Source organism: Cheilinus undulatus, linkage group 17, assembly GCF_018320785.1.
Source record: "Cheilinus undulatus linkage group 17, ASM1832078v1, whole genome shotgun sequence".
Classification (NCBI taxonomy): Eukaryota; Metazoa; Chordata; class Actinopteri; order Labriformes; family Labridae; genus Cheilinus; species Cheilinus undulatus.
The window spans coordinates 32,585,485-32,604,926 of NC_054881.1; the positions used below are offsets into that span (position 1 = coordinate 32,585,485).

The 19,442-nt window shown below is 41.1% G+C and overlaps 1 protein-coding gene across 7 annotated transcripts in view; it reads left to right on the forward strand.

Moving 5' to 3' along the window:
- Positions 1 to 19,174, forward strand: part of grin1a (glutamate receptor, ionotropic, N-methyl D-aspartate 1a) — a 71,824-nt gene extending 52,650 nt beyond the window's left edge. For 4 of the 7 annotated variants that reach the window (XM_041811422.1, XM_041811423.1, XM_041811424.1 and 1 more), the window contains 3 exons: positions 4,152 to 4,178; positions 4,878 to 4,988; positions 17,301 to 19,174. In XM_041811422.1, the coding sequence (XP_041667356.1) occupies positions 4,152 to 4,178; positions 4,878 to 4,988; positions 17,301 to 17,369 (207 nt within the window). In that variant the 3' untranslated portion in view covers positions 17,370 to 19,174. The remainder of the gene's footprint in view (positions 1 to 4,151; positions 4,179 to 4,877; positions 4,989 to 17,300) is intronic. The other 3 variants (XM_041811426.1, XM_041811427.1, XM_041811428.1) reach the window with 1 other exon arrangement.
- The last annotated feature ends 268 nt before the right edge of the window (positions 19,175 to 19,442 follow it).

The following is a 19,442-nucleotide window of genomic DNA, read 5'->3' on the forward strand; positions in this document are numbered from 1 at the left end:
GTCGCGGGGTCTGGAGCCTATCCCAGCCAGCTGGGATCGGTTCCAACTTGGACACCTGGACAGCTCTCACACACTTACACTTACGGCCAATTAGAGCAACCAATAAACCTAACGAGCATGTCTTTGGTGGTGGGAGGAAGCCAGGGTACCAAGAGAGAACCCACGCATGCAAACCAGGAACCTTCTTACTGTGAGAGAACAGCAAGCACTAGCCCCTACGCCGCAGTGCAGCCCCCTTTTTGAGTCACTAGGTGAATATGCAAGTTTATTTTTTGACTATTAAAGTGAAACACCACTGTAACACCACTCTGAGTAGAAATCTGATTTTAAGTGTTTTAAAACGACGTCAGCTGTTCTAAGTAGAGTTTTTCTGATTCCGATACCACTATCGGAAATACATTCGATACTGCTTAAAATGCAGGTATTGGTGAATAAACAAGTTTATGCACCTGTCCAACACAGTTTGGTTTAACTTAATATTTTGCTTTGTTTAGCCATGCTAAATGTTAGTGCACTGCAGCACTGCATGCATAAGCTGCCATTTTTAAAACAGCGAGGAGGAACTGAAGCACGCACTGCAGCAGCAAAGAATGGCTGCGTTACAGTTTTTCTCTGAATGTGATCGTTAAAATGCTTTTCAGACCCGCGCTGTTGTACACGACAAGAAGTGGCACAGTTTATAAAAGTTTGAATAACTTTTGAACCATGAATCATTTCCTCTGACTTGTTTTTCCTCTTGAAGCTAGCCATCGTGCCCGCCCAGTGATGCCATTAATGCCTTTGAATTTCTTGCGGCAGCATTTTCAGTGAGTCTGGAACTCGTGCGACTTTTGGGGATTTGTATCGGGAAGGAAATTGGTAACTCTAGTGCTAAGTTAAATGGAATAAATTTGAGACATCGAGTAGTTTTTCTGTTTAGTTGAGTTGTTTTTCTCAATAAAAACCACTGAAACTCTAATCTAGGCAAGTATGAGTATCAGATCAGGACTCGGAATCTGTGGATACTTAATTTTTCATTAGGATCAGGATCTGACACCAAAACTGCTGATCGGGACATCCCTAGTTATTTTGTAAGATGCTTGACCACTCAACCCTGGGTGCTAAGAGGAGCTCAACTTTATTTGCAGTGTGAAAGTGTTAGGCGTTAAAATGACACCTGTGCCAGGTGGAAAGGAAAGACACCTGCAATGCACACCTAGATGCTTTGTGTTGGCTGTAAGATCAGGTCTTTTGTCTCTTATGTACATATGATCCTTACAGTGAGGCTTCATTGTTGGACCTCCAGTCGCCTCGTGAGGCTTTCTCCAGGATGTAATCTCTAGCAAATTTTCTTAACCCTGCAACTGCACAAAGGCTGCATTTTTTTACCTAATTAAAGTTAAAGAAGGCTTGATGTTGTGTATAATGAGGAGTTTGGTCGCTTTGAATGTAGTGGAGATGCCGTCAGCAGTGTGCTTAACATCACATTAATTACAAGGTGGAAACTGAAGTCCACTGTAGTGATGCTACTCGACTTAGGAGGAATTTAAATGCAATTCTCTACAGATAAATTGCTTATTCTGCAGTTAACTGAATTAAACGATTTTAAATCTGTCCTTCAGCTCTTTTTAATGAGTTTGACTTGATTTTTATTTGTACGTTAGTGTTGGTGAAGACCAGGTAAGGACTGTAATGCTGGCTTTGAGGTGATGGGTGTTGGTAAGGGTGTGTCGGTAAGAACACTCTTAAGCAGTTTCCTTCTTGAGTTTACTCCTTTAATTCCACTTCACTTTAGTACAGTTGAAGATGAACATTGCATTTAAGGGTGGATTTATAAGTGTGAATGTGTATGGTCTGTAAAACAATAAACATAAATCAGACACTGTCTGTTAACATTGCTATCTCTTATAGTATACTCTATATGCTAGCATACAATAGCAAGGAGAACCCAAATAGCACCCCCTAATACCAAGACATATACAGAGAATATCAACATAACTAAAACAAATAAGAGTGTGTATGTTAGCAGTGTTAAGGAAAGATATGGGGGCTATGAATGCATTTACTTGCCTTCTTTTAGCTAGCATGCTAATGCTAATCGGAACGCTAACCGCTAGCATGCTAATTGCTAACGTGTTGATTCTTTACTAAACAGCATCTAACTCTGAACTTCTGACTGCTTCATGTGCTCTGAGTGATACAGGGACATTTTCTGTTTTGTTTTTAAAGCTTTATTTTTGGGCCTTTTCATGCCTGTATTAGATAGAGGAAGGACAGCAGATAGACTCGGAAACTGGGAAGAGAGTGGGGAGAGACAAAGAACCCCGGGCCAGCCACGAACCCAGGCCGCCCACACACATGGGTAGCGCCCCAAACCACTCAACCATCTGCGCGCCAGAGTGGTGAACACAGGAAGGGTGGGGGCAGTGTCGTCACACACAGGGAGTCTTTCCTACAGTTAGTACTAATAGATATATGTGTCACCCTAACGTCCATGTAAGCCTGTTAATGTTCCCTGTACTGATCTCTGTGTGGTTGTGCTCAGGCTTTGTCAGGGTTGTCGTGTGTTGTTTTAATATATATATTCATAAATTTATTTTTGTAATTTATTGATGTTGAACAAACAAATGTTGGCCAATCAAACACTTCCTGGGTTTTTCTCTTTAGGTCCCTGTGCTTCTGACTATAATATGTTCTTTAAATTTACATCAAACAGATTTCTGTCTCTAGGTTTAACGTTCAGTGTTAAAGATGTCTTTTACAAAACTGCTTGGACCACTACATCACTGAGAGGCTACAGGTTTGGCTTTAAGCTCTCCCTCTGAAACAGATGTTACTCAGAAGTGCACTGTCTGATTAAAACTGGTGTCAGCTTGGGATGGAAACAAAGTGCCAGAAACCCCATTGCGTGATGATAATGATGCTGTATAATGATGATGTATAATGATGGTGTATAATGATGATGCACTGCAGCGGCACACAACTGTTTCTGACAAGAAACAGGCGGCTGCTGTTCTCTGCGAGTCCCATGCCACGCTTCATCCGATGGTCCAGCATGCCATGCATGGCCGGGACTGTGCACACGCAGCACCTCATCAGGGCTCAGAGCGGCCGGGCTGCACTCCGGCTCAGAAGTGTAAGAAACGGTGGGAAGTAAAAGATTAAAAGGAGACATCAGATTTTTTTTCCCCTGAATCGAGAACAGTTAGAATGATTTGTCATGCAAGGCTTACTTTCTCCATTTACTAACATGAGATATCATCTTCCAACAGGAAAAACACTTAATTGCTCTAAAATCAAGCGATGGTTCACACCAGCTCTCATCTATCCTCAACGCCAGCTAATGCCAGCTCGCCACCTGATATAATGTCATTAGGGTGTTGAGTGGAAAGTGCTGGTTAGTGGGGGGGGGGGTGATGGGTGATAAAAATGTGCCCCAAAAGTGCCTAGTCATGTGACCTGATGAAAAAGGATGTACTGCGGGGCCAGTGCTGGCCAGGATCGATTCATCATGCTCTTTGTTTTGTGTTTATTTTACTTCTACTATGTTTTCCCTTTTTTTACTTCTCTCTCCATCCATGAGACGTTTTGGCATGTTGAAATTCACACCACACTGCCCCTGCCCGAAGGGCTTCCTTCCCTGCAACTCCTCACTCATCCTCCTCTCCTATTTTACTGACATCCATCTTCTCTCTTTTTTTTTTTAGCCTCCATCTGCTCAGATTATGAAATCAAGCACTTAGAATCGCAAATCTTTTTTCTTCTTTTGCACTTAGAGGTAGATTATGTTTTGCAGCTGCAGTAGATAACCATTCCTCTTAGATCTTTCTTTTCTTTTGCACTTCATCTCATTCTCCATCCCATTCCCTTGTGTGTGGGGTGAATTTCCATTATACCGCTTTGAGGTATAATGACTAAATGGGCTTCAATTACTGACTTTTGTCGCTGCTGTTTTCCCTATTTGATATGCATATTAACGGCATCCGAAACTGTAGCTACTGACTTTTTATACCTGCCTGGCTTTGGATGTGAATGTTTGCTTTGCTAGTTTATTTTTTATTTTATTTTCTCGCCCTTTTTGGTTCCCTTGGCTTTTGCATAAGGATCTTTAGAGTAATAACGATAAAGTGGATGGAAAATTTATGTTATTTTTCTTTTTTTCCCCTATGCAGCCCTCTTCCTCTCTAGAGACTCAGGATGTAAGAATACCTTAATATGAGTTTTGTGCATTTTATTTGCATTTAAATACCTAGTTATTGTGTTGAGAGTAGCTGTGGGGCACTCTGATGGCATGAGGGAGGGAGGGCACCAAATTGGCTCGCTGTGTCGCAAGGATATAGGTAAATACATCTGAATAGATTGCATTAATGTCTGTGTGTACTCTGATCTGCATCAGGAACAAAGAGAGAATAGATACCTTAAAGGTGAAGTGCTGGGTAGCTCCATATCTAATATAAGATAGCTTGGTGAGATTTAGAAGTGAGTTGAACAGTCGCGTAAAGTAGCTATCACACCCACTGACATCTTTACTAGTCATCTTTCATTCCAATGCATTTCTAGGGGCCAAGTGAATGTGTCAGCACGTTTCTAGAGGACTACTGTGCCATGTCGTGCAGCCCCACTCTGATAGTGCTGCTTAAAATGTAGATGAATGCCCTCATATCAGACTGAACAGACTATTCCACTCTGACATCTAACTGGCTCTTTCTCCCTCTTTGCGGACGCCACATTTAGGACCCTCCCTCTATTTAGGCAGTAGGTTATTTACTGGGTTGGGGGTTGGGTGGTGGTGGTGGTGGTGGTGATGGTGGCGGGAAGAGAGAATGGGTGAGACTGGAACCACGGTTTTCACCCCAGCCAGAGATCATGAATAATGTTTCTACATATATTCATTTTAGGATAGGAAAAGTGGTAGAGCAGAGCCCGACCCCAAAAAGAAAGCCTCTTTTAGGTCCATCAGTACCACCCTGGCCTCCAGCATCAAGAGACGTAGGTCCTCCAAAGACACGGTAAGGAGACGAAGAAGCAACATCTTCCCTCTCTCTCCTCTCCCCCTCCTTCTTCTCTGCTGTCTCTACTCTCTCCTTTCTCTTTGTCTGTCCTCTCTCTTCCGCATCTCCATACTCGACCGCGAGACAGTGCCATATTCCACCCACCCATTTCCACACGGCTCCGCGGCCTCTGCCACGTGTCTGTCCGATCACCATCGATCAGCCATCACCATGTAGCATCTGTAGCTCCTCTACAGGCCCGAGGGCATCAGTGCAGGAAAAACAGGTCAGGCCAGGCCAGGAGCTGGGCTCTGAATTTGGGGAAGGGGCATCGAAAATGCCAAGGTTTCCGGGGATTAGGAGCGTGTTCCTCTTGAGGAGGGGGGCGATAAAAAGCAAGCAGTCTGCCAGTGGTTGTTTTGTCTTGGGCTGCTCTTCCTCCCTGCCTCTGGTTTGGACGTGGATTCTGGCGATTGTGTCCTTTAATGGTGGCGTTGTGGTGCGTGTGTAAACTGTACGTAAGCGTGTTTCTATATTTGTGTCGGTGTCCTGTCCTTTTGACTGCTTGAACCTTTGTATATCCATTGTTTCTTTGCATCAATCCCGCCCGCACTTCCTCTGTTTGGGTTACAGCCGCAGTTGGTTTGCTTTTGGTTTGAAAAGCATGCGCTGGTGTTCTGTCTTTTTTTTTCCAAACTCCATTTTCAAGGTAGTCGTGATGGCCAGTCCTGCAGAGAAGAAAACTAATGTGTTGTGATCAACATGTCTATTTCAGGATTACACTCATGGATTTCTATTAATCAATTTCTTTTTGCTTTGTCATATTATTTAAGTTGTCATAATTATTGTTTTATTTTTCAGTGTCCTTGTGCTCTTAACTGTGCATGCCTCTTCCAGGGTGTATTTTCAGGTGGTGAAGACTGTCCTCTCCGTTGTTAAAATGATGTTTTTACCAAAAATGCTGAGAAGCCTGAGACTCTCACTGTGTTTTCAAGACAAACTATCATTTTTATTTCTGAAGCACCATATTAATGTCCTTGCTTGACTTCTTTATTGCCAGCTGTACATTCTTACTCCCTATTCGCCAAATACAACGGCTTGGTCAGCAGTCAGACACTTCAAAGGTGATTCTGTAGATACTAGGGATGTGCTTCTGGGAATATTCAAATTATGAGCAGATGGACCTGGATGTAAATCTTTGTGAGTTTAACACTCACATGTAATGCAAATTGACATTAAGGGGTTAATAGGTATAACTTTTCACTTGCACCTATTTGAGCTCAAGACATGTAAGACATGTTTTTGTTTACTTGAAAACTGACAACTTTATTGATCGTATTCTTAGCAAGAGTAAAAAAGACCACTTATCAGTTGTGTGATATGATGACACTAATGATTTCTTCTTCTGTTTTTTTTTTATTATTATTATTTAACAGTGGTCTACTGAGAACATTAAATGTGTCATGACCACCCTCTGCAAGTTGTACAAAATTATAAGCAGGAATAAAAATAATGGGAAAACTACAAGACCGGTGCCAGAAAGTTGAGGCACTGTGTCAAATGTAAATAAAACAGAATGCAATGATTGGCAAACCTCATAAACCAATGTTTTATTTACAATAAGAACCTAAACAACATATCAGATGTTGAAGCTGAGTCATTTTACCCTTTCATGAAAAATGTTAACTAATTTTTAATTTAATGGTATTTTAAAAAAGGAGGGACAGTGCCATGTTTACCATTGAGTCCCCTTGTCTTTTAACAACAGTCTGCAACTGTCTGGGAAGATAGGAGACCGGTTTCTGGAGTTTTCGGAGAGTAATGCCGTCCCATTCTTGTCTGATGAGCCACTCTAGCTGCTCAACAGTCTTAAGTCTTCATTGCCGGATTTTCTTTTCATGTTGCACCAATGGTTTTTATTGTAGAAAGGTCTGGAATTGAGGCAGGCCAGTTCAGCACTTGGACTAATCAGATGCATTCACACCAGAGCTGTTTAGTCTACATTAAACAAACTCTGGTCCGTTTTCCCGCATAGTCATTTGGAGTGCTGGGAAAGTTCATACAAACTCAAGACTCCAACAGGACTTGGGTCACTTCCAGACGAACAGTGGTGCGGTTTGTTTGAGGTGTGAAAGAAAAGTGGTCCAACTTGTGAACCAAATGCAGGAAGTGGCATAAAGTGTAATGATTTACAGATATAGTTGTGTGATTAATTACACTCAAAATATGTCAGAACTTTGCTCAGCATCTGTGTAACCATGGCAACACGCCACATGCTCTCCGTCTCATGTGGCTCGCCTTCTTCATACCGGCTTATTTGTCTCATATAAGGAACGACATGCTGGGCAGCTCGCTGCCTCACTGGCTGCTCATAATGCCCCAAGGCAAAAGCAAAAATCCCAAAGCAGCATAACTTCGATGTTGTTTTATTATTTATGTGGTTAAAAAAAGCACAGGTGGATGGAGATGGATGTTCGGTTTCCTGTTCTTCTACATCTCCTTTTCAGGGTGACAGTGCCACAAACATACAATTGCTTGATGTTATCCAGACAGTTTGGTTTCATTTGATCAAGTGCAATGTGAATGCAAACCAAACCACAGGAAAGTGCAACAGTGTTGCAATTTGAGCCACAAACCGAACCAAGACCCCTGGACTATCAGGTGTTGAAATGACCCTGTACTGCAAAGCCATGCTGCTGTCATGAATGTGGTTTCTCATTTTCTTTCTGGAATATGACAGACACGTCTGGATGGGAATATATGTTTCTCTAAATCCTCTAAATACTTTTAAGCACTGATAGTGTCTATCCAGATGTGTAACCTTTCCATGCTATAGGCACTGATGTAACCCCGTACCATCAGAGATGCAGGCCTTTGAACCATGCGCTGATAACAAGGGGGATGGTCCCTCTCCTCTTTAGTCCACAGGACTCAGGATCTGTAGTTTCCAAAAATAATTTCAACTTTTGGTTCATCTGACCACAGAACAGTTTTCCATTTTGCCTTAGTCCATTTTTAAATGAGCTTTGGCCCAGAGAAGACGGCAGTGTTTCTGGATCGTGTTCACATAAGGATTTCTTTGCCTCATAAAGCCTTAACTAGCATGAGTGGCAACACACAAACTGAGTTGAAAGGAAATGATATCTGGAAGTGTTCCTTCGCCCATGCAGTGATTTCCAGTACAGAATCACGCCTGTTTTTAAGGCAGTGTGCCTAAAGGTCACAAGCATCCAGTCTTGACCTTCAGTCTTGTCACTTGTGCACAGAGATTTCTCCAGATTATCTGAATCTTTCAACGAAATTATGTAGTGTAGATGGTGGGATATTCAAAGTCTTCGCAATTTTATGTTGAGGAATATTTTTCTTAAATTGTTCAAAATGTTTAGATTTATTTTGTTGCAGATTGGTGAACCTCCTCCCAGCTTTACTTCTTAGAGACTCTACCTCTCTAAAATGCTCCTTTTGTACCCAGTCATGTTACTGGGCTGTTTCTAGTTGAGCAAATTATTTGCAAAATGCTCCTCCGTCTGTTTACATTAAAACCATTTTTGTTGCCCTGTCCGTATATTTTTGAGATGTGTTGCTGCCATCAAATCCAAAATGAGCTCATATTTTTCATGAAATGGTAAAATGTCTTAGTTTTAACCTTTGACATGTTGTTTAGATTCTATTGTGTGTAAAATGTGGGTTTATGAGGTTTGACAAACATTGTGTTGTTTTTATTTGCATTTGACACAGTGTCCCTTTTTTTTTTTTTTTTTTTTTTTGTAACTGGGGTTGTTTATTTTCAAAGTGAGATAATAGTTAAATGAAAAGCTGTATTTTTTGAAGCAATAATGACTATTCAGATATTTAAATCATGGCCCATTCCTGTTGATACTACACTTTTCTCAGGTTGGCACACACATGGGTCTCCTCATTCAAATATGTTAAAATAATGATGTAATGTTTCAGATTTGATTTACTGAAGGATGATTTCACTCAATCAATACATTAACAAATCTGTTTTTGGAGCAGATTGACCATTTTCTATAAAAAGTGTAACTGTTTTTACTAACAGGCATTGCGACTGTAACAAAGTATTTAAATGTAGCCGTATTCCTTCCAGTGTAGTAATTAGAATTGTAAACTGTATTTTTTCGTATCCATCCCCTGACCTATACTTTTCAAAAACACTTTCTCTGATTTTCTTGGTTTGTCCTTTTGTCTTCATGGTGCAATAGTAGCCAGGAATACTGTTTAACCAATGACTTGACCTTCCAGACATAAAGGGTTAAATAATTATGCAGTCTTTGAATTATTTTGAATGTCTTGCTAATGCTACCACCAAAAAGGATGGGACAATACATGTAAATACGTACAGGGCTTGTCAAATGATTAAACATCTTTAATTGTGATTTATCTCAAAATTCCTCGAGTTAATAATCACAAATATTGTGCCCCTTTTATCACATTTATAAATTCCACTATTTTGCTTTAAAACTTTTTTTTTTTTTAATCATTTTGAAAAGTTGGGTTTTCTTTGACTAAGACAAATTGACTTCCTGTCTGAATACAGTCCTGCTTTTATTTTGAAAGAAAATAAACAGCTTTGGGTGGCTCAAAGGTTATGACATCAACCTAACCACAGAAAAATGAATTTGTTATGGGTTCAAAAGGAAATAAGGGAGCAATAAAAGAGCAAATGTTTGATATCACAAGTTGAAGATGACTTTTGTCCACTGGGCTGTCTGAGTTGGGTTTTTTTTTTTTTTTTGTTTTTTTTTTAAGCGTAATGAGACATTAAAGAGCAGTGGTGGACTTTTTTACATCACTGTGTCTGCAGAAACCTGTACTGGCAGGTTTATCAGAACTGGATCACATTTCTTTATTAGATAAAGAGCAAGGAACAGCACTGAAAAAGGGTTAGGGTTTCTGTCAACCTGCCTCGGCATGAGTTTGCCATTGTTACGGGTGGGTTTTGTTGTATGTTGTGACTGCACTATATCCATTCAACAGATACATGAAACAGTCTATCTGGTGTGTCAGGAAATATGGGGAGAGAGTGGGAGAAGAAATGCACCAAACAGGATCAGGATTTGAACCTGTGACCATTACATTGAGGACTGTAGTCTCTGTATATGGGTGCTTCCTCTAGCAACTGAACCCAACTGGCCCCAAAACACAGTTCTAGTTGGTTATGTTAAGGGGCCCAGAGGTTCTTAGTAAGACTTTTAAAAAGGCAGTCACCCTTTAACACTTTTATAGTGTTAAGATTAAGGTCTGAAAATAACAGTATTTCATTTTTTTTAAATGCACTCTGATGCTTTGATGTGAACCATAACTAAGCTTCTGTAGCACTGCAGCAGCTGGACTCTACTCAGTTTCATCACTCTGCTCTCACAGTTGTGGAAAATAAGGACACTGCTGCACCTTTCAATGTCCCATTTTAGTAAAAACTCCCAGAAAGCTCAGTGGGCGAGTCATGAAGTAAACTGTGCTCTGTGATAAGAGACATGTCTCCTTTATTGTTAGAGATGGTGCTGTGTTTGCAGAACCATTCCCTTTAGCACCTTCATTTTCACTTTTCTTTGTAGAGAGGCTAATCTTGTAACCTACCAGAAGTTCCTTTTCTTATTTCAAAATAATTCTTTATTTGTTTCATCAAAACAGCTAGTTAAGAATCTTTAGTTTAAACAGTACAATTGCAGTTTAAAAGTATAACAAAGAACCGTTTCTTGAGCATATCTCTTAGCTTTACTGGGTCACTGACAAAGGGAGAGAAATGAAACTGTAACTTTTAAAAAGGTCAGTGAGTCATTTTGTACATGCACTCCTGCATATTTTTTTGAATTCATAACAATGGTTAACACTGAATTTGACAATAAAGCTGTCTACTCCCTCCTCCCCACACTGGTGTAGCTGTGCAGCACCCATTTCAATAATAATCAAAAAATCTACATCATAGGGTACATTTCTTGGCCTTTGTTTGATTCCCAAATCAAAACACTAGCAGGATTTTTTTCACATTGTCAATATCAAGTTAAAAAGTGTTTCAGATAGTAAAATAATTACATTTAAGATAAGCCATTTAAACTCATGTTCCATGCTCCAACCTGGAAAGACTGCCCCAAGTTAAGCCAAAACTGTTGAGAACCAATCAAGACACCTCAGCACCACCAGCAATGTTTAATCTACCTGATTGATGCTTGTTGTGGGATTTCAGTGAGGGCTCCAAAGGCTTTGCCTATCTGCAGTCGTACTACCTCTGCACAGATCTTTTATTCATAGGTGTTTACGTGCGTTGTAGTTTAAAGGTGTGGGGGTGCAACCCTGAGAATCTGGAGGCAATGGACGCCAGCACCCTTTCAGCTGCCTTTGCAACAAAAGTCAGAACCTTTTGGTCCTTGGTCCTTATGCTCTTACTATACTCTTTGAGGCCTGGACGTTGACTGATGACTAGAGGCGCCACCTGAACTTCTTTGTGACAACTTCTCTTCAGCGATATCATTGGTAAGACCATGTGTCTATTTGCACCACACACCAAAGCACTGCTGGTTTGCTGTGGCTGAAGGCGAGCGACCTCGCCCACTGGAAGCATGTCTAGAGCGCTATACTGCAGCGTGCAGCCCTGATCAGCAGGCAGAGATCACAGGAGAACTGCAAGTTCTCACAGTAATAGTACTTCATCAGAGGACTACTTTACCTTTTGGGGTGAATGTATCATCCAATCCGGCATAGATCCATGAGATTATTGCTTCTGCCATTGGATGAGTACAATAGGACGTTAAAATGTTAATGTTTTCTCGCGCTGTAGAATGAGACATAATGTTGACAATAGTGATGATTTATGATTTGGAGTCTGTGCATTGTGTTGTATTTTGAAAGAACTAGATATTCTATGCTTGTGAGTCCCTGTTTGGAGCTTTCTGATCAACGGGAATTGACACAGTTTGGCAGCGGCCGGCGCTGAAAATAGACCTGCAGCATATCTGAATGAAGTGGAACGAAGTGGTGCTCCCGGGATGAGCTGCTGCCAGACTGGAGCGCTGGCTGTGTAAATACTCTGATAGACTAGAGAGGGAGCGATTTGCTCTGCAGTACGATTCACCGGTGGATCGTGGCGTGGTTGCTGTATGTGGAAATTGGAGGTCAGCTTACTGCATTATGGGTGCCCAGGACCCAGTGGGCCTGTCCAGACACTGGGGTGACCGCATGTGTCATGGAGAGGCCAGCTGGGAGGATACCTGTAGAGATGGGGCATGGGCCTGGTGCAGGCCTGGACAATGGCCATCAGGAGGCCAGAGCAGTACAGGTGATGAGGTTAGGTTCTTAAACTGACCAAGTATGCTCCCATACGTGACCTGAACAAAACTGCAATTAATTGTCATTTGCTCTTTAAAAAACAGCAATCAATTTTAACTTTAAAACTGACAACACTTTAAAAAATGTATTGTTTGAATAAGTAATGTATGTCATGTTGTTCCATAAGTGGCAGGAGTTATAATATATTTGGAGTAAATCATTAAGGTAAAACCTCTTGAAAGAAGTCACTATTTTATATTGGCAGGGCACGCTATCAAACCAAAGAGGTTTAGGACACTCATCTTTCCTAGATCACCAGGCTTAAAAACATAAACCAGAGGATATCAGTCAGAAATGGCACAGACTGAGTACCTACAGCGCCACCTTTATCGTGTATGACTGCTGACCAAGCTGCTGTATTTGACAACGTTAAAATGAGAACAGGCTGGTTGTGGCACAATGAGAGTGTCAGGTTTTCTTTCAGTTTCTTCACAGTAAAGTAGAAACGTCCTGCTCACTGCATTTGGGACATTTTGCTTGAGGTGTTCTGACAAACTACTGACCTACAGCTGTAAATGCCCAGTTGCTCCTACAGACAAAGGTTGTCCAAATCTGGCATTTGTGTTTAAAAGGAAATACTTAAAAAATCTCTGCAATAGCAGAGACCCTTCAGACAAAAGGTTGCTGTACTAACTTTGTGATTTGAATGTGTTTCCCAGGGGAGATGTAGCCTATGAAAGCTAAGCTAATGTAAAAGTTTATATGTGTTTTAATTTGAATTTCTGTCTTTCTCTCTTGTTTTATTTTCCCTGTGATGTTTTTATTTCAACATTATGGATGTTTTTGCATTGAGTCACACCAACTTTACTCTCCCCTGGAGGTTTCTCTATAGATTTGTTCTGGATTGAAGAGACGAAGAGTGGGATCTCCATTGTTAATATGTCTGAGGGTCTGGATGCTGCTTTGAGAGCCTATGTTGGAAAAAAAATGGCTCAACGTGGAAAAATTAAACAGGATTTAGTGTAACATGAAAAAAAGATGCTCCGATCCAAAGATGTGCCATCTTCAGTCTTTGACCATTATTTTGATTTTATATCAATGTTATTATTTTATATTAATGGATATCAATGGACTTGAGTGTCAGTGTCCCTCACCCACATGCCACACTGCTCCTCTCTCCCTCTGCAAGCATGCCAATGACTGTCATAGCTGTAGTCGCAGTAGAATAAGTAGAAATAATCTCTCTAGTATCATAGAAGGAATCACCTTAGCCCTGTTAAATTTACCTTCAAATCCTTAACTGTGGATGTGATGTCAGTTAAGTGTCTTTTCTGCTGGTCTACTTGACCCCAGTAGGGTGCGCTGTTAACAGCTCCTCAAGGTACAAGACATGGGGAGAACCAAAGGGGGGCTATAAGCCATAAAATGATGCAACTTGCGGGTCAAGGAGATGAGAAACATCCTCTCTGACTCATCTTTTGTTTAGCAAATTGGATCTTTTACCACTCAGAGTGGATGTTCCCTCATCTGTCAGCATGTTATCTGCATCAGAAGAGCTTCTGAAGCTCACACGCTTGAATGTACTGGCTCTAACAGCTTGAAATGAGAGGCACATAAAACAGAAAAATTCCATGTGAGGCGGCCTCGCTGAGGCAAGACTCTCCCTTGTTATGGTGCTGAAATTCATTCATGTCCTAATTAATTTTTAATGCATTCAATGTTCAAACAAAAGCTGCTTTCTTTCACATTGGATGTAATTAAACAGGTTTTTCCAATGTTGAGCTGTGAGCCAGGATTAAGATTGACATGCTGGAAATACAGACTGGTTTATCACTCCGCCCAGTCTCACTGTGTTCTAAACATGAAGCTGCAACAAAATAATCTGCATGCTGCCAGCTCCATTATGATGTCAATGCAAATATTAACAATGTCTTACTAATTATTGCTTCCACGTTTTGCTCAAGGCTGCACAAGCAGCCGCAGCATTGTAAAATGATGTCTTACTACTTTTAGAGTACTCTGAGCATCAAAAGGCTCAGTCAGAAGCAAAATCAATGTTACCATAGAAACTAGGCACATGCATGGAATCGGGATCCAGCTTCCCCTTTCAGCACTGTAGACGCCTACAATTCAACACTCTCTGCTTTAAAAGAAGCACAGTGAAGCCGGGACAGGACGTAAGAATCCCACACAACAGCACTTTGAATCAGCCTAAAAATCTTCTCCTCCTCTTTCTCCTGCTGGAATTAGAAAACCCTCTGGTGTGCATGCATTGGACTCCAAATGAGCTGTTTGTGCTACCCCTGTTTCAAGGCCGAAAAACAAATTATTCCTGAATCAAATCTGCTGTTGTCTAGACTCGGGACCTTAACGTCTGCTCCCATCTAGCCCACCTCAGGCACAACCAATCTGTTTGACGAAAACACAAACTAAAGAGATTCAACAAGAACTAGGAAATGTTGGTCTGCCTGAGAGAGGCTAGAGAACCCTCCTGCTTCTACATTTCTGCAGAAAAGAAGCAAAGGAGTTCTTGGATTAAAACAAACATGAATGCTTAGGTACAGATGAAGACGAAACTATTAGCACCACTATGAAAATGTCTGACTTTTTAAAGTATTTCCCAAGTGCTGTTAAAGAGAGCAAGGAAATTTTAATAGCTCTTGCAAATGTCCTAGTTTAATTTTGGATGCTTACTTTATCCAAAAACTACCAGGGTCTAAATTATTAGCCCCCCTGATGCTAATAGTCAGTTGTGCCTCCTTTTTTCGCTGGATAACAGCCTACAGATGTTTGTTGTATTTTTCAAGAAGTCTCAGACTCGTCTCTTGAGGAATCCCAGCCCATTCTTCTTTGGCGAATCTCTCAAGCTCCTCCAGATTTGATGGTCTTCAGGCATGGACCTTGGTCTTCAGTTCACCTAACAGATTTTCAAACTGGACCAAATCACTTTGGTCTTCTGGATGTAGTTCTTTGCCAAAAGCCACATATGTTTTGATTCGTTGTCGTGTTTGAAAACAAAGCAACAATCCCAGACCTAGTTTTGCTGCTGACTGATCGAGGTTTTCATACAGAATCGTCATGTTCTTCTTTCTTTGTGATTCCTTCCTCCTTTATGACATTGACAGTTCCAGAAGCATCCCTACAGCTTAATACTCCCACCGCTCTGCTTCCCTGTGGGGACAATGTTCTTTGGGTTAAACCATCCCTCTTCTTTCTCCAGTTATAGCAACGTGTCTTTTTGTCCAAAGAGCTCTAGTTTGGTCTCATCTAACCTGAGGAAATGCTTCCAGAAAGCATAGTCTTTCTCCAGGTTGTCCTTAGCAGACTTCAGTCTGGCTTCAGTCTGCTTCCTGCAGAAGTGGATGTTTTCTTAGTCCGTCCCTGTGCAGGACTCTAGTGATGGTCTTCTTTCAGACTACAATTCCTGACTTGGCTGTCATTCATGAGTGTCTTGGAAGTTGTTCTGGATCTTTAGCAGGGTTGGAATTTAAACTTTTAAGCCTACTGGCCACTTTGCAAGCTTTGCAAAGCAGATGAATTCGCCCATTTCAGTGTTTCTCACTGGCGAGTCCATCTTACTAATCAGGAGTAAGAGGCAGTACTTTTGGGCACGGCAGAGTCGTGACGTAAGCAAGCGGCGACAAGAGGCTGGTGCAATTATGGCGGAAGAGATTAGCGTGGATGCTGCTATAGCGTCAGTTTTATCAGAACTTGATGACATTTCTTCGTTAAAGGAAGAAAAACAAAGACAATTTGTTGCTCTGATTGGCCCATAAAGATGTAACAGAAAGAACGTTCATCCGATCACTCTCCGAGTTTTCTTTCGAAGGCTCTGCCCTTTCCCAAATGCCGTCTATGTCAGGTTCATGAAATGAGGTATAAAATTTAGAACAGCAGTAGTTAGTGCTAGTACATAGTATTATAGTTTAGTACTGATCTTCTTTCTCAAGCAAGATGAGTGAATTAAGTGGAGTTAGAGCACCAAACTGTCGCTTATTTTAAACCGCGTTTTGACCAGTTTGACCCGTACCTGTCTACGCAAATGCTTGCTGCATGACATACAGATGCACTGTAAATTCACATGGCATTTCTCTGCATTATGAGTTACAGAATTATGAGAATTAAATATTTTGCTCATGATTCCTGCAATCTCATTCCAGAATTTAGATCTTGTTGAACTATCTTGGACTAAAGACGAGCGAAACATCAGTTCAGAGACACCGTCAACAGCTGGCCAGTTGAAGCACTACTCATGATACTGAATCAAACCTGCACACAGCTGACTGCAAACATTTGACATCTGCTCTGACCATAGACTGTAGAAAGAATTGGACAAAGCCTGTGTGACGTCAGTCGTTTGATTACAATAGGCAGACTCAAACAGCTTTTGAAGCCAATCTGTGGCAGCCTTCGTACTGAAATCACTGTCTCAACCGAACTTTGGATCAACCAACGGCAGACACGATTCCACCCACTGAGCTCGACTTCCTGTCAGCTAAGCTAGCACCAAAGCCGGCCTTTTGGAAGTAGTGCCTGCCTGTCAAGCTATCTGTCAGTCAAATGAGACACAGCAATCAGTGTGCAGTGAGGTTTTTCCTAAGTATAATCTAACGATTGTGGTACAAAAAAAATTCACGCCCCGTACAGTGAGAGGACATGAGCTAATGAGACACGTTTCGTTTTTTGAACCAGGCTGTATTCCAGTTTATTTCTTGTGTGAAAAAAAATGGCCTCTTAACATGTGTTGTGCACAGGACATCATTGCACAACATTGGTTTGTGCTGTGGCTGTAATTTCAGAGTAAAATAATGTGAGCATCCAAAATAAAATTAGGAAAACCTGTGTTAAAAATGTCTTGCTCTGTTAAATGGCACTTGGGAAGTGCTCAGAAAACCTCTGATTTTTCTTAGGGGGCTAATAATTTTGTCCTCATCTATAGTTAGACTAACACTGCTAGAAAAACAAGCTTCCAGTGTGTCCAGGAATGACTCCCTGTTATGTGTCTCCCCTCCTCTCTTGTCCTCCTATCTCTCTTCACTTCTGCAGCAGTACCCACCCACTGACATCACGGGCCAACTCAACTTGTCTGACCCGTCTGTCAGCACCGTGGTGTAAAAGAGAGAGGGCGACGCCAACGGTTCGCTCCCAGAGGAGAGAGGAAACGAGACCAGAGGGAGAAAGGACGGGAGAATCCACCTCCTCGTTCCCTTCGCTGTTGAAGCCAGAAAGCTTTCATTTCACCGCCTGCCAAAAAGGAGCTTTTTTTTGAGGAAACCGCTTGCTGGAGAAGTGGCTGAAAAAAACACTGAACTTGCACCTTTTGTAAAGTCAGGATTACCTGGCGTTAGATGTTTGTATAGGATCCCTGAGCATGCACTGAAGAACCCATCTAACTCACATATTCGATTTTTTCCTTCTGTATCTTATTAGCTGACTTATTTAACCTTGTTTCTGTCCTTTTACTCTCAGAAATGTACTTCATGTTCAATGTCAAACTTCCTGATCAGCTGTTTAACCTTAGCAAGCTGGAATAAGTTTACTTAAGTTTAAGGATAGGTGAGAGTACCGTACTCAACATATCACTTCCAACTAGGGCTTAGCCACAGTGATGAATAGCATTTCTTTACATATACTGCAATACAACACGTACTGTAAGCTAAAATGGATATCAAGTATTTTTCAATAGGAACTACTTTTGTTAATATCTACACTTTGAAGGTTTTTAGATGATTTTTTCATTTGAAAGCACTAATAATGGCACTAATATAAGGGATATGACTAATCTTGTCTACCAGTGAAGATGATGCAAGCATGTGTGTGTTTGTATATGAATAAGAGCTTTATGTATCTGAATGACAAAGCTGATATTATGAAGGTTATATATATCGGATTATGTAGATGCTTAAATTGTATTTTCCCCTTTTTATACCTATGATCATAACGCTTAAGGTTAGTGACTATTTCTAGAGATTTAACAGAAAATTCTGATGAAACAGTCGAGTAAGGTTGATGTTTGAGACACCCTACATTAAGCCATGTTTCGCCTGGGGACCCCCTCTCTCTTCCTCTCTCCTGCTGCAGCAGTCTTTCTCATTTCCAGTCTCTAAGGGGTTGCATCAAAGGGCCAGGTTTTTCACCCAACCAGCACTTGGTCTTTTCATGCAAAACTTCCTCCCCGCGCAGCACAGCGCCGGAGAACTTTTTACACGAAAGAAACCGAGTGAATTGAAAATGTGGCTTAGCTCGCGAGCTTGTGTGCAAGTCGTGGTTAGATGCAAAAACAGGCCGTTTCCCATTTTCTGGAGCTGAGAAACCACTGCTGTTTGTTGAAAAGACTAGCACATCCTGGCTAGTGTCGGCACTGCAGAGCACTTTATGCTGAGGGGTCTCCACATCTGTGAAAACAGGTCAACAAACAATCACCAACATAACTTCTCCACTTTTCTGTTATTTTAATTTATCCTTTTTCTTTTTTAAGTCTTCAGAAGAGAAATAACACATGCTGCAACAGAACTTGCTTTCTTAACCTTGACTTGAGAGTTTGCCTCTGATCATGTCCTCATTCTGCCGTATGCATGCTTACTTGTTAATATCAGTGCTTTGGTTTGTTTCTGGATGCCTGTTGTCGCCGTGTACAGTCAGCCGAGCTCACATTTGAATGAATTGTAAATAGAGTCTGGTTCAGTGTGAATAGGGTTGCGGAGATTGTACTGCGCTTGTATTATGACTGCAACTGAGAATGTCTTAAATAATAGTTACACACGCACACAACAGTTGTGATACACAGGCATGCATTAACACAGACACACACAGACACAAAACCCCTTAATGGACGGATCACTTGTTTTTCTTACCTTTTTCCAAGAAGATCTTGCATTGAATCATCTTGTTTATAGAATTGTAAATAAAATATACTTACATTGCCAAGTCCAAACAATCGTGTGGTTTTACTCAGCCTGAAACAAACACTTACAGAAATGTTTTAATGTGTTACGGTCTATTATAAGTCACTAGAACCCAATATGAGTGCCTCTAAATGTTTTTTTCTACAAACAAGTTGAACAAACAGATTTTAAATTCCCAGTGATTTAAAACAGAGGGAAAAACTGGCAGATTGTTGTTGTTGTGCTGTAGTTGTTTGTTGGGATCAGGAAGTGGGGTGCAGCCATTAGGAATGAAGGGGAACAG